The sequence below is a fragment of the Erpetoichthys calabaricus genome, chromosome 4 (assembly GCF_900747795.2).
Source record: "Erpetoichthys calabaricus chromosome 4, fErpCal1.3, whole genome shotgun sequence".
In the NCBI taxonomy this organism is placed as follows: Eukaryota; Metazoa; Chordata; class Cladistia; order Polypteriformes; family Polypteridae; genus Erpetoichthys; species Erpetoichthys calabaricus.
The window spans coordinates 253434430-253456047 of record NC_041397.2 but is presented as its reverse complement, the minus strand read 5'-3'; the positions used below and the strand labels follow the sequence as shown (position 1 = coordinate 253456047).

The following is a 21618-nucleotide window of genomic DNA, read 5'->3' as shown; positions in this document are numbered from 1 at the left end:
CAGAATTACCCGGGAGCAGGAAAAGCTGCCACGTGTGAAAGAGCGGCGTAAAAACCTTTACATAGACTGGGAAGTAACTGCGTGACCTATCGTCGCTGAACTATTTCCGCTAAACTCCCCGAATTAAAAGAACAGGTAAAATCTTGTAATTGAGTACAGCAACATATTTATATAATTTACGTTTATATTATTAATTAATAAATGGTAATTGTGTATTACAGTTCATTAAATTGTGCGTGTTCATTTGCTTTTCATTCCGTCTTAGCATTTATTTTAATACGCATCTTATGCGTGAGCAGGAAGTGACGATTACGTCAGGGGCAAATCCTCTTGCTGAAGTGTGTCGCCGCCTGTGAAGTGTCTGCATATTGTTACACTCACTTAGGAAGGCAGGTAAAGCACCAGTCCCTCCGAATGTGTGTACCCTGTTCGTCGAGCGACGACTGGTTATAGTTGATGTTAAGATCATGGCCGCCACTGCGTGTGTTCGATATCTCCGGACGAGAATGATGTTAAATGCCTTTGCGCGGCGGTTTATTGACATCTAGCTACTGAAGATTTGGGGGCAACAGATGATCGATTCACTAACCCGCCCCCTGTTGATTTGTTAGTTGTGACTGATTTATTGTGCCTGTTGAAACTGGTAATAATAACCTGATTTTAGTTGTTAGTGTTCCGTGTGCAAGATATGGAGTTTTTTTCTGGCTTTCATTTAAATGTGTTATTTGAAAAAAGCAGGGTTTGCTGGAGACTTATTTCTTCTACTGCAGGCATGGATTTTTTTTCTTATTTAAGCAAAAGTCATAGGGTTTTTTATATTTATTTTTTACGCATGGGTTTCAACTGTTGAGGGATATAAACATTAATTCTTTACTAAAAGTTTACGAGTAACATAGTTTAACCTGTTCTCAGTTGCTTTTTTATGTTTTCAAGCTGCTACCATATCATCATGAAATTTGCAAGCATCCCACTGTAGTGATGACCATGTGAATTTCACCTTGGGGATTAATAAAGTATCTATGTATATATCTTATCTATCTGCATTCAATCTGTGATGTCGGCAGGATGTCACCATTAAAAATATTACGATGTGAAAAGAAGGTGTTCATGCATATTCTCTGTAACCTTGAATTGGATTAAGCCGGTTTTAGAATGTTATGTTTTATAATGATGTGTAGCCATTCATCTTCCTAACCCGCTTATCCAGGTCTGTGTTTCCTATCCCAGCAATCACAGGACGAAAGGCTGGAGCAACCCAGGAAAGGGCACACTCTTCTTTTTTGTTTGTTTTATCCCACTCCTCATCGAGGTGTGAGGCACATTCTGTGCAGCAGGCATAACTGGTGGCCAAAGTTGGTTACTGAGCAAATGATGTTTGGATGGATGAAAGTGCATTCTCAGAAAGGTGGACAAAAAAATCAAAAATAAAGTGATTAAATAGGAAGCTTTGGTGCATATGTGCAAATATTTTATTTGACACAGTCTGTACTTTCCATTCCATTCTAAATCAGTGTTCTGGAGTATTTGCTAAGGAGACACCGTTAATGTAGCATAGTTTGATTTCCTTTATTATTCATTTTTGTAATGTTGTCTGTTGTTGTCTGACAGGCTAAACTGATCGTTTCAGTTCTTGCTTCAACTATGGAATAACTTTTAAAAAGCCCTTTGTATGTATATTTTGAGCTCTATTATAATCTAAAAGATTAAAAGGAAAATGAGCAGACATTAGGCACCCTGTAAAAAGACTAGTAGTTCTACTTCATTTGTTGTAGTTTTTTCCAATGTATGGACCTCGACAACCCAAAGAGCGCACAGCAAGACACATGTTTGTCATGAATGGAAGTGAAATAATAAGTAATACTGAAGTAATAATAAGTTATAAACTTGGTGGAATAACGAGTAAATGTGGGTTATCACGGTGATTGTGGGATTTTTTTTTTTTTGGACTGTACCTCATTTCCTTCTACCAGTCGCCAACACAGTTTGCCAGGCTGACTGCTGTGTTTATTTTTATTGCTGTCCTAAACAGATTTTAATCAAATTCTTGGTACAGTTTGGTTTTGTACCTTCCGGTATAATAATAATAATAATAATAATAATTCATTACATTTATATAGCACTTTTTTCAGCACTATCCACAAGAAGAGAAGGGCATAAGTGAATGGATGAAAAGTGAAAGTTCTCATTCTTTTGAGTTTATTTGTATTGTGTTAATTTTTCTCTGAAGATCATTTCTGTACATACATTTGTTTTCCAATCAAATTTGGTATTGCTGAGATGTTCTTTCAATTTGTTCATTTTGTGAACTTGCTTTGTGTTTCATGTTATGAAAGTCATAATTCTCTGATGCCACCCCATGATTTAGAGACTTCATTGCCAATGTTAAGGTTTACTGTAACAGTATAGCTAAAGGATGCAAGAAATGCATCCAATTGTATAGAACTGGTTACTGAAACTATTAATGAGACAGTTTCCTAAATGCATGATACATCTTTTCTGTTTATTTTTCCCTTATTCATTTGTTATAAATATTTGGTGTACAAAAAATGTAGTATCTACGGGATTTTAAATACTTTCATCCCTTCTACTTGGTCTTGCAGATGTTGCATGTTGGGCATTAGTGTGAATCTGGATGTTTTTTTCTGTTCATGTTTTTGATTTAGTTAAGGTTTTAGAATGTTGGTCCATTCAACATAATATCATAGAGATTGAATGTCGGGCAGCACAGTATTTTGCACCACTGCCTCATGGTTCTGGGGTCCTGAGTTTGAATCCCATTCAAGGTCATTGTCCTTTTGGAGTTTGCATGGGTTTTTCTCTTGCACTCTAAAGATGCACATGTTTGGTAACTGATAATTAATTCCAAGTTGACCCCAATTTCTGTGGGTGTGGATGTACCTTTGTGTGCCTTGTGATGAACTGGTGTCTCATCTCAGTTTGTTTCCTGCCTTGTGCACAATGCTGCTGGCCCCAATGTGGCTGTAAGTTAGATTAGGTGGGTTTGAGAATGTATGTGCACTGTATGTATGACATCAATGTAGTTGAGCAAATTACTCTGCTGTGCACATGATCCACAAACTAGAGTTGCATTTTAACTATTTTTTTGTTATGTTTAAATTTGGCAGTATGCTTCCCACCACAACCTATTCTCCCCAGAGTCATGGAAATGGCACTGTAAACTCTAGAGATGCTGCACGTCACACAGCAGGAGCAAAGAGATACAAATATCTACGGCGGCTCTTCAGGTTTCGGCAGATGGACTTCGAGTTTGCCATGTGGCAGATGCTGTACCTTTTTACATCACCACAAAAAGTTTACAGAAACTTCCATTACAGAAAACAGACAAAAGACCAGTGGGCTCGAGATGATCCAGCCTTTCTAGTCTTACTTAGCATCTGGCTCTGTGGTAAGCTTTCACTGCACATTTGTGTTAAGTGATTAATGCATAGCATAGAATAAACTGCAATAAACTAAAAGGTCTATTACTCTGAGAAGAGAGAAAGAGTGTGCATTTCTTGATTTGCCCAGGGTATGTAAGAATGCATGTTATGTGAAAATAGTCATTCACTAGAGCAGTTTATATTATTTCTTCATTTCTTCAACTCTGACCTGACAGACCTGCTGAAAAGCTATATGTTTCTGTGTAGACCTTTAAATTGTGCACTAACTTCAAAAATAGAGTTGTAACTAAAGCAGCCATTTGTAAGTGTAATGATCTGCTACTTAATGTACTGTACTTCTTCCATTCTTCTATTCTTGTTGCACTATACAAGTCCAAACTGAATAGAAAATCTTAAAATAAATAGTGTTGTTTTTGTCTCCCTGTAGTCTCCACTGTCGGTTTTGCTTTTGTACTGGAAATGGGATTTGTCCAGACAATAAAGCTGCTTCTGTGGGTTGTTTTCATTGACTGCATTGGTGTTGGGCTTTTGATTTCTACTTTAATGTGGTAAGTAACAGCAGTTTCCCATTTCTTCATATTTTTAGTGGGTTTAAGGCTCAACAACAATATGTCTAAAAGTAACCTTTGAATATATTTTTCAGAATAGTTTAAAACATGATAAATATGAAATGGGGTTTTGTTCAGTTTTTGTATAAACTGTATAATCTTGAAAACACACTATTTAATGCAGTAATTATGTAGTATTATTATTGGTATTGTTATATGAATAGCTCTTACTTGAAGTCATTTTGTCATTATAGAAAAAAAAGCAATTATATGCAGTGTCTTAATTACCATTAAAAATAGACTTACTTTAAGGACACAGCTGTTACTTCTGAAACCTCTTGCTTTGATGTTTTCAAAATAAATATCATTAAAATAATTAGGTTCAGATCTTGACCTCCATCTCCATATGATGCAACAAAACAAATTGATTTATTTTCATAAATATTTAGAAACTTGCCACAATAAGATAAACTCACAATCTAAATTTGACACTCTTCTCCATAATTCAGCACCTTAGTGCAGATAAAAAATTTAATGACCCTCCTGCATGCTCTAGGTCTCATTTTCCCAATTTGCTAAAGAATCTTGTTTTTTTATTTTTATTAAAGAATTTTGCATTCCTCCTTCAGTTCATATAGAGATTATTGTGCCTTTTGATTGACCAGCTGTCAGTTATTCCGTGCAACAAGAAGTTCTGCTGCTTCTTCTCTGTATACATCGGTGGATTTCTGAGAATCAGTTCTTTGAAAATTACATTTCTAGTGAGGCAGATACATCCTTTCCCAAATGCTACATGAAAGAAATGAAGCTTGGCTTTCTTTTTATATCGGTGTATATTTCCAATTAAAAATAGGAAAATGAAATCTGCATGAAAAAGCACAGTATCATGATGTCTAGGAGGAATCTCTGACAATCGTCCTTGTTCACTTCAGATGTGTAAGTGTTAGTTATCATGAGCAAGGGCAGCAGGGATTATATTTGTCTATCTCCAAGAATGCTTGCCATTTTACAGGAATCGTCCACTGTTTTATATGCTTAAGACAGGACCTTTCTTGAAATTGCAGCAATTAGATTAGAAACATTTGTTTGATGTTTAGCTGATAGTTACACAATACAACTTGTTCTCAAACAGCAGATACATGGAAGAGAAAACGTGCTGTCTTTTTACTTTGCAATGGAAGTTTTCATTTATATTAAATGATCAAGGGTCTTATGGTCACATTTACTTCATTAGGGATGCTCAAAAAGTTCTTCAAAACCTCAGTACATATACCTAATAAATGAAGAATTGTTAAGAAGACTAAATGTAGGTGTGGTACAAGAATTACCACAAAACCATGAGATGTGTCAAAAGCTTTTGATAACAGAAATATTTTTCAGATTTGATTGTTTTAAAAATAATAATTTAATTAACAAGACAATTTTTATGCTGAAGGTTTCTAAAGCTACTTAAATAAAAATAGACCAGAATTTTTTAGGCCACCTCCTTAAAGAATTGTGTTTTATTCCTTAAACTGAGTGGTATGAGTGCCTTTAAATAGCTTTGTCCTGAATAACTCCCTGTTCTGCTATTATTTTCTTATGGATGTAGCTAAGGGACATGTAGAAGCTGAATCAATGGCAAATTAGACCAATGAATTTGGCGCTTTTTTTTGAAGTTGCCACAACTGTTCATCCATAATTCAGTGTTCTAATGAGCATGAGAATAATTTTGTTTTAACCGTAATTGCTCTTTGTTCCAGGTTTATTACCAACAAATACCTAATGAAACAACAAAGCAAGGACTATGATGTGGAGTGGGGATATGCTTTTGACGTGCATCTCAATGCTTTTTACCCTCTACTCATCATTCTGCATTTCATTCAGCCATTTTTTATCAATCGTAAGTTTGGTTTTATTGCAAACTAAATTAACACATTTATATAGATATTTTTAACCTTTGTATTTTGCTAAAGTAGTCTTACAGTCTGTACAACGAAACAGTGGAAAGAATGAGAGAAACAATTGCAGTTCTCTGGTAATTTTAAGGAAAATGTTATTCTTGCAGTGTTACCTTTTACACAAGCATGTCTTGCATTTACTTATTTTAATTTCCTTATTACTTTCATTGAGTATTCCAGTCCCTGCTGTGCTTTTTAGTTTTAGTTCTCATGATGCATACTATATATACAGCTGACTTTAGAGGTGCCACTTATATCAACCTATTTGGGGAGCTTGTACAATTTTATAATTGTGGCTGGTGAAGTTAATATATTAATTGATTCGATATTTAATTTCTATTTTAAAGATTTAAAGAAATTTTATTTAAAGTAATAAAACAATGTTCAAATGTAATTTTCTTTCTGTCATCCACCCATCCATTTTTAAACCTGCTTATCCTGAGCAGAGCCACCGGGAAGCTGACATAGTAGCTTTTTTTTTTTTTTTATATATATATATAAAGTATTTCATGTAAAACTTTGCATTAATCAATGATTACATAAATATCCAATATCATCACTTTAAAATTGTTAAAGTTGTTTGTTGTTCCAGCTTAAACAACTTTTATTTTAATTAATGAGCACTGCTTGACCATTTCGACATCATCAGTCAGCCATTATTTTTCTGAGTTCATACGACAATATATTGAATCACCCCTAAAATCCTCAAAATCTCACCTGCAGTGCAGTGGATTCAGAAAGTATTCAGAAATCTTCACTTTATGCATGCTTTAATATTGTGTTGTTGATTTAATTTTTAATGGATAAATTTGCCATTTCTGCCCATAATGAAAAAGTGAGAATGTTTTCAAAAAGGTTTACAAATTTATTGAAAATTAAAAAACAGAAATTTCTCATTCAGTAAGTATTCAGATCCTTAACTCTGTACTTTGTAGAAGCCTCTTCAAGTTGTCTTGGGTACGTCTCTACAAGCTTGCCTCCAGTGTATCCCATTCTTCTTAGCAGGTCCTGTCAAGTTCTTTTAGAATGAATGGAAAACATCTGGAAACTGTCATGTTCAGGTCCCTCCCCTGATGTTCTGTAGGGTTCAAGTCTGGGTTTAATGGGGAACTTAAGGACTGTCAGAGACGTGTCTCAAAGCTACTACAGTGTCATCTCGGCTTCCTGCTTTGGGTCAATGTTGTGTTGAAAGGTGAACTGTCATCCCAGTCTGAGGTTCTGTGCACTCTGAAGCAGGTTTTTATCAAGGACCTCTATGCAGATGGCTGCATTCATCCTTCCCTTAATTCTAAACCATGTCCCTGTTCCTGCTGCTAAGAAGCACCCCCATAGTATTATGCTGCCATGCTTCACCATAGGGATGGTATTAGGCCTGGTCTTCACCAGTCATCGTACTTGGGTGCAAAAGGTTCAATTTTTGTCTCGTCAGACCAGATAATCATTTTGCTTTAGACAATCATATGCCTTTTACTCAAGAGTAGCTTCTTTCTAGCCACTCTATCATAAATGCATGATTGGTGGAATGCTGCTGAGATGGTCATCCATCAGCCAGGTTTTCTCATCTCGGCAGAGGATTTCTGAAGCTCTGTTAGAGTGACAATTGGGTTCTTGGTCACCTTCCCCGAACAAGGCCGTATTTTCCTGGTTAATCAGTTTGGCTGGACAACCGACTCTTAACAAGAGCCCTGGTGCTCTAAGCTTCTTCCATTTCACAATTATTGAGGCCACTCTGCTCCTGAGAGCACTCAAAAGGTTTAGAAATGGTTTAATAACCTTGTCCTGATCGATGCCTCACCACAATTTGAATGTGGAGGTCTATGGAGAGTTCCTCAGATGTCATCACTTGGTTTTTGTCACTACATTTTGTTGATGCAGTGTGGCATTGTGGGATACACAGGTGTGTGTCTTTTTAAATGAGGTCCAATCAGTTCATTTTGCCACCGATGGACTCCAATCACGTTCTAAACGCATCTCTAGGGTCATTAAAGTAAACGGGATGCACCTGACCACAGTTTGGTGACGCAGTGACGTCTGAATACTTGAGTGAATGAGAGAGTTAATTCAAAATTGTAATCCTGTTTGAAAATGTTTTCTCTTTATCAATATGGGCTATTAGCTGTAAATTGATGGGCCTAAATGATAAATATCTCCATTTAAAATTAAATCTATAGCACAAAGTGTGAAGAAAGTGAAGGGGTCTTTATACTTTCTTAACCCGCTGTATGCCATCTTTATTTTTATAAATACTGGTAAAGGCTTATGTCTTATCCTCTTAGAAGTATTTTTTTATCAGGACAGCCATCGTGGTTGAGAAAGTCTTGCGTTGTTTTTCAGTGTTCACTTCTTTTCACCTGTAGAATAACCTTAACATAATTAAACCAGAGACACTCTAAAGGTCTCTACAGCTATTTTGCGTGATTATTAATGACAAATCTGCATGCTAGTGGTCAGCGGGGAGTACAATGACCCTGCGCAGATTACACTTTTTAATGACACAGTCTCTCGTTTTCCTTTCCAGATATTGTATTTATAACGGATGAATGGTTCCTTGGAAGCTTTGTGGGAAACACCCTTTGGCTTATTGCAGTGGGCTACTACATCTATATAACTTTTCTTGGATATAGTGGTAAGAATGATACTACTGGGCTTTACGCTGTATTTAAAACAAATGTGAAACAATACACAACAAATGATTAAGAGAAGGGCCATTGAGCCCCTTTAAGCGTGTCAGCTTCTTGGTTACTTTGGCCTCTTTGACAATTGTAGATGGTACATTGGCCTGTAAAATGTGGACTTTGTATATATTTCTGTGTGCTAATATGTGATTTAGATCTATTATAGTTGAGCAGGTTATCAGACAACACTGAAAAGGGGGCTATAAAGACTTCTGGGGGGTTCAATGTTTTCAGCTTGTTTCTTTGGGATAAACATAATGCTAAGGAGGCTGCATACAGTGAGGGAAATAAGTATTTGATCCCCTGTTGTATTTGTAAGTTTGCTCACTTATAAAGAAATGAACAGTCTCTAATTGTTATGGTAGTTTCATTTTAATGGAGAGAGACAGAATATCAACCAAGAATCCAGAAAAAACACATTACATAAAAGTTATAAATTGATTTGCATGTCATTAAGTGAAACAAGTGTTTGATCCCCTACAACCCAGCCAGAATTCTGACTCTCACAGACTGTAATCTGTGTGCCACGTGGGCACACTGCCAATCAATCAATCAATCAATCAATCTATAACAGATACTCCTGATCTCTGCTCATTATGTGTATAAAGCACAAATGTCCACAGAATCAGTTTCTTCCATTCCAACCTCTCCACCACCATGGGCAACACCAGAGAGCTGTCGAAGGGACAAGATTGTAGACCTGCTCAAGCCTGGAGTGGGCTACAAGACCTTCAGCAAGAAGCTTGGTGAGAAGGTGACAACTGTTGGTGCCATTATTCTTAGATGGAAGAAATATAAAAAGACCATCAATCGCCCTCAGTCTGGAGCTCCATGCAAGATCTTGTCTCATGGGGCGAGGATGATCAGGAGAAACGTGAGGGATCAGCCCAAACCTACACGGGAGAAGCTTGTTAATGATCTGAAGGCAGTTGGGAGCACAGTCGCCAAGAACACCTTTGGTAGCACACTACGCCTTAATGGATTGACATCTTGCAGCACCCAAAAGTGTCCCCCTGCTCAAGAAGGCACAAGTACAGGTCCGTCGAAGTCTGCCAGTGAACATCCAGGCCTCTACACGTGCCTTCTTGAGCCAGAATTCTGGCTGGGTTGTAGGGGATCAAACACTTATTTCCCCCCACTGTATCTTGTTAATCGGTGGATCTTACTGGTCACAGTTACAGTAAGCAAGTTCATTTAAAACTGAAATGCATGACAGTATTTAAGGACTGCCGTAGCTGTTTTCTTATCTGCGCATTATGCAAAGTTTGGTTCATTTATACAGACATACTGTACATCTCTATGATCACTGAGATTAAGTTGATGGCTATATTTCTATTATGTTGGCCTCCTTGCATTTTTTTGTTGCTGTCTGTGCTTCAGTATCTTTGTCTACGGACGTTTCAGTTGGTATCCCCACACATTTAAATTTATTGACATCCAACGGCCCAAAAAGCACCACGTATGGTTGAAGTGAATATCACATAACAGCATTTATGTTGGTTACCTCGAGAGGACAGTAATTTACACTGTAAACTTTTTCGATTACCATTGTATTTGTCTGATATCCTTTTTATTTATTTATTTTTTGAAGCATTACCATTCCTGAAGAACACGGTCATCCTCTTGTACCCCTTTGCCCTGCTGGTTTTGGTGTATTTCATTGCCTTTGGGCTGAGATGGAACTTCACTGCTGCACTTTGTAACTTCTATCGCATCCGAGTATAGAAGAATCAAAAGACGTCTTTGACTTCAGAACTAAGTGCTGCTTTAAGAGATTTTTTAGCAGCAGGGGTCTGCCCTTCCTGTAAATCTTGTAGATATCTCTGTATATTATATACATATTGGATTGTTTTCACTGTAAATGTATTTGGGATACTGGTATGATAAGGACATTTTGTATGGTTTTGGACTTGAGTGGCTCAGATTAATATATTATCCCTTGTAATTAGTGTACTATAATTGACACTGTACATTCCTGTCAGTCACATTTTTAATTTGAATAAAAATACATGTGACTAGTATGTGGCATACTGTGATGGTATTACATGCAGTCCATGGGAGTTCGGTGAGTGGGGTTGCACAGTATTGTTGTCACTGCTGTGTAAATACACATTTAAAGCACATAAAAGGAACCGCTAATTGGTGCTATAATAATATTTTGTGCCACCTTGAATTTGTATTTTAGGTTCCGCTAGACAAGCCATAACTCTTCATCTGCTCGTCTTCCTCCTCAATTCAGGCTGTTGTGCCTGAGCCTGGTGTGTCCGTGGTGCTAAATGAGCATCTTGTACACAACGCGACTGTTAAGGTTTGCATTGGGATACTTTTCCTAATAAAAAAAACTAAAAAAAAAATCTTGTTAAAAGGTGACTTAAATAAAATAAAATCAGATAACTGAAAATCTCGTTTTTTTTTTTTTTTTTTTTTAACAGTATGATAAACAAGTAACCGATGTTAGCAATATGGATAAAATGGGGGGGGGGGGGTTATCTAATTTAAATTCATCGTGAACTGTGATAGAACAGCCGCTGAGAGAGTTCATAGTCTGCTGGTAAACCTCTTGGAGAGCGCTGGCCACCAGACAAGGCCATCAGGACTTCAAGCGGCTGTGTCTGTCATTGCGGTGAATTGGTTTGTATGTTAACTTGAAAAGAAAGAAATGAGATGGTCAGAAAATCAGTGACACTGCTTGAATTCATAATAGAGAGTGTGCACTTGTATGTATTCTGTACATTTCTAATGTGTTTAAAACATTCAAAGTTAAAATACAAGGACATCAGTCAGTTGTTTGAGAAGTATGACGTGGAGAGAATGACACATATGGCAGCCCCTCTTGTGTGGTGGGGAGTTAATGACACGGCTGACGTAACATAAGCCATCATGTATACCAACGGGCTGCCTTGGCAAGGTGAACACACGACTGTGGACTGGCTCAAGGGACAAGTCACTTCAGTCACACCCCACAATAAAGATTGTTCATTATCGAGAAACTTTATCAATAAGAAGAGTAAAAGCAAACACTCCCATTTCCAAACAAATTATTGGTAATGATTCAAAAATATTGTACACGCACAGGAGTGGAGGACTCGGCCCAAAGTAGCTAACGACATGAAAAAATACCATCTACAGTCCAAATTGCTACATTTGAGTGATGCAGCAGCTCTGTACACAGCTCTTGGCGGGACAAGTCCAATAGAAATACGCAGAAGTAGCATTGAGGCCATTCAGCCCAACAACCTCCTCCATCCACTTTACTTAGAAAAGCTTTCTTCACACACAGTGCTGCATGCCCATCTAACATTTGTGTGAAATGTGCCCCTAACAAGTTCCCAATTGTGCCCCCATCCCAACCCCTCAGATATGATTGTAGTGCCTGGTGCAAGGGCACCAAATGGGCTCCATCTCTGGTCTCACTTACAGGAGGGAGACAATTCAACCCGTTCATGACAAGAACTACCAATACCAAGAAAAAATAAATAAAGACTTGTTACAAGCCACTCAACACGTGTGTAAATGCAGGGGTGACTGTGCGTGGAGTCCACATAACTAACATTCACACACAACTGGAATGGCAACAGTTTTATATGAAAGACTAACTGGTTTTAAATATTATAGTTGACATCACTTCATTTTGCTAGTATTGTCTTTACTGTAAATAATATATTTAAGCCAGTCCATTACGTACGTATGGGTACATATGGGATAAAGGCCTGTGCGTCATGGATTTGTTGAGAATATTTCAACACCTAAACCTTAAGAGAGGCCGGCGCGGTGGTAGCGCTGCTGCCTCACATTAGGACACCTGGGTTTGCATTTGCTGGCTGGGAAAGGCTGCAGCACCAACCCCCAAAAATGACCCTGGATCAAGCAGGTTAGAAAATGACATGATAAACCTTAAGAGTGTTATCATTTATGTTATAAGTTGTTTAATTCATATATTTGAGACATTTTTTTGGAGTAAATTTTATATATAAAGCATCAAGTAATTAAAATGAGAGATTATATGAACAAAAAAGCAAGCATTCACCAGCAAGACGGTTAAGGTCACCTTATATTTTAATAAAGTACAAGTTAACATATGGCACCTTGACAACACAAGTTGATGAAAGGCACATGACCCATATATTATGATATTATAGCAGCAGTTTTTCCAATAATATTTACAAATTTACCAAAAAGAAACAAAAAACACTTTGTACAAAGGAGTTCAGGCAGTATGAAGAAACTGTGGAAAAAATAAAAAGCGGACATTTATTAATTCTGTTCTAGAGCAGGCTGCCAGCCATCTAAACCAATGAAATCAAGTTACCCAAGATGCAAAGGGTTTCTATAATTTTTTTCCTGCCCAATCCAAAAAGCAGGAAACGAAGGGTTAAAATTATCCTTGTTTTGCTGAATAAAGACATGAAGGTAAGAAATAGAAATTGAAAAGCTTATCGTTCACCTAATATGTGGTAGAAAAGTCCACCTTGTGGCTAGCGTATGTACAGAGTGTAAACACGGCGGGGCCTTCAGCAGAACCGACAGAAACGGCGATGCACAAAGAATGGCAGTCGACTCCACCAAAATGTACAAAGGTGTGTTACAAATATCCCGAGTCTAAAACTGCTTATCATAAATACCGTGAGGACATATCAAGCAGGTTTTTTTGTTTTCTTCAAATAGAATATGCAACTAACCACCAAGTACTGTATAATCCATTATTATATTTAAATCAGATGCATGTTACGTTTCAGGCTCAAGGGGGTGTGTGCCAGACTCGGACTGCACACCGCCATATCTCATTAGCCGGACAGTTAAGGCACGTGTTTTTAAATATGCCTTCAGAACTGTGTAGCAGAGGGGCACCAAGCTTCAGTTCGGTGAAACATTTTAAAGTTATATATTCATTCATTCATTCATTCATGTATATAAAATAATCTGTCAAAATTACAGAAAATGAGGAATCATTGGTTTTATATTTTAAATAAATTAAGTCATCTGTATCTTTTGTATTATACACTTTGAAGCTTATTTACAGTATAGAAGAAAAGTTAATAGAAACATTTTACTATAGCTGCAACTGGAAACCAGTGGTGGGCAAAGCCCTCAGCTCAGTCACTGCCATTGTACCCATTGTGCTTACCAGACCGTACAGAGGAAGCGGATTGGAGACCAGGGCCGAGTCTCGTCTCAGAAGGCCCAGCAGCTGTGACTGGAGAGGGTCTGCTGGCAGCCATGTTTGAAGTAACGCGCAGAGGCCCGAGATTGGAATGATAAGCAAATCCAAATTTCATTTCAGAAACACACCTGAGCTCAAGTTCATTTTTATCGGCCCTCACGGCAACCACGTCAAGGCCTTGGACGGTCTGCGCCACAGTGTCAATCCAGCACTGAAAGCAAACATTCCAGACGGAAGGTCTTCAATTTACGCCTAAGAAGTCTACCATCGACCGCATCCTGGCACTGAGGGTTCTCATGGAGCGCAAACGTGAATATCGGCAAAGTTTCTTTGCAGCCTTTGTCGATTTTCGCAAAGCATTCGACTCAGTTGATCGAGCTGCCCAGTGGGACATCCTGAGGGTTCGCGGGATCCCCTCGAGGTTGCTAGATATCATGGCCGGCCTGTACACTGGTACTGTAGGTACTGTGCAGAGTGGAGGCAGAACCTCTGCGTTTTTCCCAGTTGATTCTGGGGTTCCTCAGGGTTGTGGGTGGGTGTTGGGCAAGGTCGTGGGGTCCAGAGGCTGTGGGGCATCTGTTGGTGAAGAAAGATTCACTGATCTTGACTTTGCTGACGATGCTGTGATCTTTGCAGAGTCAATGGAGGCTCTGATCGGGGCACTTGAGAGACTGAGCGAGGAGTCTGAGTGTCTGGGCTTGTGAGTGTCCTGGATAAAAACCAAGATCCAGGCCTTTAATGACCTCTTGGGCACAGCCATCAGCAATTTGTCTGTTTGCGGAGAGAGTGTCGACCTTGTCGAGGGGTTTACTTACCTTGGCAGTGACATTCATGTCTTTGGTGACACTTCCTATGAAGGCAGTAGACGAATTGTGAGAGCAAGGGGGGGGGGCTCATGAGGAAAGGGGTGTGTGGTGCTCCCGATATCTATGCAAAAGGACGAAGGTCTAAGTCTTTAGAGTCCTGGTGCTTCCTGTCTTGCTATATGGTTGCGAGCCATGGATGCTATCCAGTGACCTGAGACGAAGACTAGACTCCTTTGGTATTGTGTCTCTCCGGTAAATCCTTGGGTACCGTTGGCTTGACTTTGTGTCGAATGAGCGGTTGCTCATGGAGTCCCGAATGAGGCACATTACCTGCATTGTGAGGGAGCCTCAGTTACGGCACTACAGCCACGTGGTGCGTTTCCCTGAGGGTGATCCAGCTCGTAAGATCCTCATTGTTGGGGACCCGAGTGGCTGGACCAGGCCAAGGGGTCGCCCACATAACACCTGGCTGCGGCAGATAGAGGGTCATTTCCGGAGGGTGGGACTGGACTGTGTGTCTGCTTGGGGTGTTGCCAACAGGGATCCCAAGTTGTTTTGTCGTGCAGTGGGTGCGGCAACGCACTGTACCAGTGCATGCTCCACAGCTTGATTTACGCAAATCTGACCTCAACCTGATTCATCTTATTCCCAACTACAAGCCTGTTATTAGACGGCAACCTGCTACCACCAGAATAGTAAGGAAGTGAAGCCTGGAGGCTGCAATGGCTTTGAATGACTGCTTGCAAATGACAAACTGGGAAATGACATGCGAGTCACATGGGAACGATATTGAGGGACTCTGTCACTGCATCACAGACTATATAAACTTCTGTGTCGACATTGTGGTACCCATAAAGACAGTGTGTTGCTTTCCAAACAACACACCCTGGATTACTAAGGAGCTAAAAGGTCTCCTGAATGAGAAGAACACAGCATTCATATCCAGTGACAAAGGGGCTCTGAAGGACATACACTGTGTGCTAAAGAAAAAGCTGAGTGAAGGAAAGGAAGCTTACAAAGTGAAAATAGAAAACAAACTCACTCAGAATATAATGAAGGATATCTGGAATGGACTGGGTATAATTACTGGGCACAAACAATCCAGGGCTCAGGTGCCATAAGGTAAAAGTGGACAAAGCTAATGACCTGAACCAATTTTTTAATAGATTTTCCATCCCACTGCCACCTTCTCCCAATGACCAGTCTCCCCTACCACATCAACTGGAACTGCCAGTGATAAGTCCACTTCTGACCATTAGTGAGGACTATCCATAACTGAAGACCAAGTAAGGAGACAATTGAGGGAGCTACACACAGGAAAAGCTACAGGACCAGATGGAGCCAATCCTCAAGTTCTTAAGGCTGATGTTCTGACCAACACTGTGGTGTCCTCTGTCATCTGTTCAGTCTTTCCCTAAGGCTTCAGAAAGTACCACTGCTGTGGAAAACATCCTACATTGTTCCTGTTCCAAAGAAGGCAGGTGCCTCTTCACCTAATGACTACAGACCAGTGGCACATACACCTCACATCATGAAGACCTTTGAGAGACTAGTCTTGAACTATATGAGTTCTCTTTTGGTAGACCACCTAGACTCACTACAGTTTGCCTATTGGTCAAAGATTGAAGTGTAGGATGCAAATATCTAATTGCACCACAAGGCTTATTCTCACCTGGACAAAGATGGCAGCACTGTAAGGGTTATTTTTTATTTCTCCAGCACCTTCAACACCATCCAACCATCCCCTTTAAGGGGTAAGCTTAAAAGACATACAGGTGGATGAGCCTGTGGTGTCCTAGATTATGGACTTTCGGGCAGACCACAGTTTGTGAGCCTGAAGGACTGTGTTTCTGATATGAATGTGAGCAACACTGGTGCATCACAAGGAATAGTCCTGTCTCATTTTCTCCTCACTCTGTCCACCTACGACTACAAATATAAGACCAGGTCATGTCACTTGCAGAAATTCTCAGATGACCCTGCACATATGGAGTGAATTCATAAAGGGGATGGGACAGAGTATAGGAGTCAGGTTGAGAACTTTGTTTCTTGATGCAAAGAGAATTGCCTGTATCTTAACATCAACATAACCAAGGAGCTAGATATTGACTTTCACCGCACCAAAGGGCCTCTATGTCCTGTCACTGTTCAAGGAATGGATGTAGAGGTGGTCCACTCCTACAAGTGCTTAGGGATCCTTATTAATGACAGGTTGGACTGGTCACGGAACACAGAGGAAAGAAAGGGCAGAGCAGGCCGTTCTTACTTAGGACATCCTTCACATCTCCTCTAACTCTGAGATGGCCAGGGTGATGTTCTACGCTATGGTGTGCTGGACCAGTAACAGAGAATTACAACAAAACTGAATGCCATTATGAACAAAGCTGGACATCCTCTCTCAGACACACCAACACTGAGGAGTTTGAGCCAATGAATTATTAAGCAGAACTTTGTCAAGAAATGCAACTGGGGCTCCATCACACCAACAGCAATGTGTCTGCATAATGCCTCACTGGGACTTTTTAATTTTCTGTCATTATAGTCATTCTGGTGTGTGTGTAATTGTTTTTTATTATTCACTTACTTATCTACATATTTATGTATTTATTTATTTAATTTAAAGCACTTCTGTAAAAAGCCCTGGGGAAAAATACTGTTCTATGTAAGTGTGCGTCTGGGCGAGCGTTCATTGGTTGTCAGCTCTCATGCTCGCACACACAGCCCACTCCTACAACTAAAGACAAATCAAAGCGCTTTGATATTCTCAGAGCGAGTCGCGGCCTGGTTGGACTGAAGTCACTGAGTATGTCAGACTACACAACGGGCCGTCACAGGAGTGTGACACAACTGCCGACAACTTGCTAAGATTATGTAAAAAGTGCAGCTGATCACAGCCTTAATAGTCATGAAGAATGTGTAAAAAAAGATAATTCTGTTCAAGCCTGGACTGTACATCGTATCACGTGAGCAACAACAACAGGGCTGCCAATCGTCACACTAATCCACGTACCTCCCTACTCTAAAACATGCGGGAGTGTATGTTGGCCGTCAGATTTCATTCCCATGTTGGATTCTGTTCCCCAGTGTGCAGTGCCCTTACTATTTCTTAAGTGGCTAGATTTGGCGGCCTTGGCTTTTTATAAAACGCAGTACATATTATGTATATTTATATGCAAGGTGAGCCTTGGATCAGCAAAAGTTCTGGAAAACAATTCATAAAAGTGATTAACATTTTCCAAATTGCCCCCCACAATCTGTACCAGATCTCTCAGATTATTCTTCAGATATGCTGAATGCCATCAAAAAGGTCAAACAACCAGTACATTGTTTTGTCCTCTCTATTAAAAAATGTGCACCCAGCCTCCGAGCTCAGGTCAAGTGACTGGTCTCGCACATACACTCTGGTCAGCCTCCATATTGGTAAAGTGGTCCTGTGCACCCTGACGGATTGCGTCGCCTCCTGCCTTGCAGTCAAAGGTTGCCATAATACTGTTGAGCTCCCCACAGCCCTGCATTACAATAAGCGGGCAGAGAAAATGAACAAGTGAGGGAGCAAAGGCTAAAAAAAAATAAAATGTGCGTGTTCATTTTCAAGCATCATCTGCTCTGTTGTTTGAGATGGCTTCATCAACAGAACATACGGACCATCTCAGGGTCACGCGTGCAAAGCTGCAGCTGAATTCAGCACAACCTGAGGGCTGGAGACCCAGGGTACAAATGGCAGCGCTTGACTTGACTTGCACACGTGACAATTTAGGGGCAATCTAGATTTACACCATAGTCCAAAAAGCCACGTTTCATTGTCTTAGGATACCAAGGAAATGCGTAAATTAATTGGATTGTTAGGCACTTGCCTTATTTTTATAAATTCACAATCCCCACAAAACAGTAATTGAGTTGTCAAGTTCAATTTCAATTTTTTTGTTGTCCAGTTTTGTTAATTATTGCTGCAAATGGAGCCGTTTCAGCTTAATTACAGCTGAGGACGGCCATTTGCTTCTTCTCTTTCTTAACCAATGGACAATTAAGAAAGAGATATAAACAACAAGATGAGCAACAGATACCCGTATCCTCCAAAGATCTGTCAGTACAAAAATTCAGAAATAAAGGGAAGAGAAGGACTGAAACGTACAGATCTGCTCCTCAAAACATTTTGAGAACACTCATGGAAAAGGAGCCTCTGTAAGGGTAAAGCAAAAAGTAAAGGCAATTTGAAAATTATATGGCAACCACCTCGGATAGAAGGTGACACAATACAACACGTTTGCAATGGCTTATGGGTAGTTTGAACATACACAGTGCAGCGCTCTCCTGTTAGTCTAGTGGAAGCCAAGGTCAAATGAACATGGACACTCCACTGCGGGATTGCACCATTGCTGAAGTGAGAATCTTGAGCAGAGGGGGTGAAACCTGCTGCAGTTCACCAAAGGATGTGGACCTGTGCTGATCAGTAAGCTGTTTCAGTGCCCATCTTGCACAATCTTTACAGTACCCCCAAGTCACCGTGCACGGGATCCATAGCTGATATCCAAATGTGCAACAACAGTGGACAAACTGATGAAGGCCTTCTCCATGTCAATGTGGGCTTGTGTGCACAATGCTGATGGCGATCATATCGAGCTTGGTTGGTTCCAATTGTTCTTGCCAACTTAAATCTTTTTACCCATTCATAAGCTTTTTGTTAAGTCCTTCTTTTTTAATTTCCGTACTGAACCAACATCCATTGGTGAATTTCAGCAGGTTTCACTCCCTCTGCCCAAAAAATCTCAATGGTAACCAACACATCTTCATCTGGTCAGCCATCAGCATCACACACAAGGCCACACCTACAAGGCGAATGCTTTCATTATTTAGGGATCTGGAAGTCAAAGTGCATGATGACTTGGGGTACCATAAAGTCTGTACGAGAGGAGAACCCAAACAGCTTATTAATCTGCACAAGTCAACATCCTCTGATAAATTTCAACAGGTATCACTCCCTCGCCTGCACCACATTGTTCAATAATGGTGCAATCCTGCAGTAGATCGCCCATGTTAATGTGATCTTGGCTTCCACTAAACTAGACTGTGCTGTACGTATTCAAATTACCCATAAGCCTTTGCAAATGTGTTCGTATTGTGTTGGCTTTCAACCGCTGCAACTACGGCGTAATTTTACTTTTTGATTTACCCTTGTTATAAATTTAGAATTTGCTAGAATCAGTCTAAATAAAATAGGAAATTCAGTAAAAAGTAAAGACAACTAACTCCAATTTAAGAATCTGGCCGAAACAACAATCTGCAAGAAATGAATCGGATACCCTTGCTGTAGTTAACGTTGTGTGTATTTATGCTAAAAAGGTTTAGGATCAATGAGCCCAATGGTCACGGAACAGAAGTGAGTTGGAAATTAACTAAAATGGCTACCATAGCACATGACCTATAAGGTTCTCCTTCACTTCTCAACTGTTAGCACAAGAGGTTTATTACGACTTGAGTATACTTAAATATTAGTCATATAATGATGTGACCTATCACAATGAAGTCATGAGTGTGTACAATCAGGTCAAAGTTTGTGACATTCTTTCAGTAAACCCCCGAAGATAGAAAAAATACTCGTCCAGCACCTGTGAGGAGTGGCCACCTAAACTTTACTCGACAGTTAAAACGGATTCTTTTATATTGCCAACAATTTAATTTTGTGTAGGGCAGTAAACTAAAGGGGTCTGCAATGGGAAAAAAAATACTGCTGAGTTTATTGTTTTCATATAATTCCCAGAATTCTTCTTCCTACTTCACTGGAGTAGAATGATGACCGTTGATACAGTAGTTGCACGAGGTAGAGTCAAGAGAACACACCACTTCAAGCCAGCACACCAGCCTTGTTCTTTTGTAGGTGGTCTCTCTGTGTTCGGCAGGATCTGGAGGCATAACACTTACCACTAAAGCAAATTAGCCTGCAGCTTTTTTAATGTGAATCTGTAAAGAGAGAGCAGATGTGCAGATTAGTGAGAACGGCTCAGTGAAGTTTTATCGACAAGCGTCATATTAAACATGCTCTCTGTGATTCTAGTCTGATGGCCCGCCCCCCTTCGGCGCCTACACAGCAAGTGTGAGACATTTTAATTCTGAAAAGCACCACTTACAAGAATTTTCAGTACACATTCTTTCAAAATGTTCATGTTTTGGCCCAGCATCCTAAAACCAAGGCACATCAAATCAGATTTGGATTTCCAGTATCTGTGGATTGTAACACACAACCTCCAAACAAACAAATCCTCAAAAAAAAACCTAAAAAATGATTAAATCTGAAAAAGAGAAAAGTAGGTTTGTGGTGAAACAACAGTGTGTGACAGCACAAGGTTAAAGGCTGCAGAGTTGGGTGGCTGTGGAGTGTGCATGATGACTACGATGACTTTTTCTGCTTAAATAGTCAGCTGCTACACATCAGCACTCCGCAGCTTTCAGGTAAAGCGAATGCTCCACCAATGGAGGTATAAGGGGTGAGCCTGAGCAGAGGAGAAAAAAGAAAATGAAAGAACAAAGCTTAAGAGGAGAAGGAGGTGTCAGGATTGAGAGAGTGTGTGCAAAAGCATGGAGGCAAGAGGCCCTAAAAGGAGTGAGCAGCTGGCACTTGAAGGAGAGTGAGCAGAAGTGACCACCTGCTCCAAGTGGGCTCCCACCTGAAGGCCGTGCATTGCTGGCGGACAGGAGACAGAACTGGGCTCATGGGTCCCTGAGAATGCTGAGGGAAGATGGCAATGGACACGAGTCCGGCTTGGGGCACCTCAATGGAGGCCAACGGAGGTGACTGGGGTGAGAGCCATTGGAAGGTTAACTGCTCTTGCCGGTGAACGTCTCTGCAGGCTGAGAAGATCCAATGGGGTGAACAGCAGGGATGTGATTTTAAACTGATGCACCAAGGCTCAGAAAGGATTTTAAAGAAAAAGTCCTGACGGTGTTTCTATATATTTATTATTTATTTATCTGACTTTTTATCCTTCACAAAAGACACTGTTTTATGGAGAATATGCATTTATTTATAATGGAAGGAGTACCTACACCGCTTGCTCCCTCTCTGAATTTGGAAATAAAAACACCGAACACT

At 39.9% G+C, this 21618-nt stretch overlaps 2 protein-coding genes across 4 annotated transcripts in view; one reads left to right on the top strand and one right to left on the bottom strand.

The window, feature by feature from the left end:
- Positions 1-12: 12 nt before the first annotated feature.
- On the top strand, positions 13-10586 carry unc50 (unc-50 homolog (C. elegans)). 2 transcript variants are annotated; one of them, XM_028800642.2, is made up of 6 exons: positions 13-135; positions 3126-3406; positions 3829-3949; positions 5692-5831; positions 8408-8515; positions 10156-10586. In XM_028800642.2, the coding sequence occupies exons 2-6, from the start codon at positions 3127-3129 to the stop codon at positions 10287-10289; spliced, it is 783 nt and encodes a 260-aa protein (XP_028656475.1). In that variant the 5' UTR covers positions 13-135; position 3126; the 3' UTR covers positions 10290-10586. The 2 variants fall into 2 exon arrangements, with proteins under 2 accessions (XP_028656475.1, XP_028656474.1); XM_028800641.2 differs by lacking the exon at positions 13-135 and adding an exon at positions 246-393.
- Positions 10587-12602: 2016 nt separating this feature from the next.
- Positions 12603-21618, bottom strand: part of mgat4a (alpha-1,3-mannosyl-glycoprotein 4-beta-N-acetylglucosaminyltransferase A) — a 116472-nt gene continuing 107456 nt past the window's right edge. For both annotated transcript variants that reach the window (XM_028800635.2, XM_028800633.2), the window contains exon 15: positions 12603-20489. In XM_028800635.2, the coding sequence (XP_028656468.1) occupies positions 20463-20489 (27 nt within the window). In that variant the 3' untranslated portion in view covers positions 12603-20462. The remainder of the gene's footprint in view (positions 20490-21618) is intronic.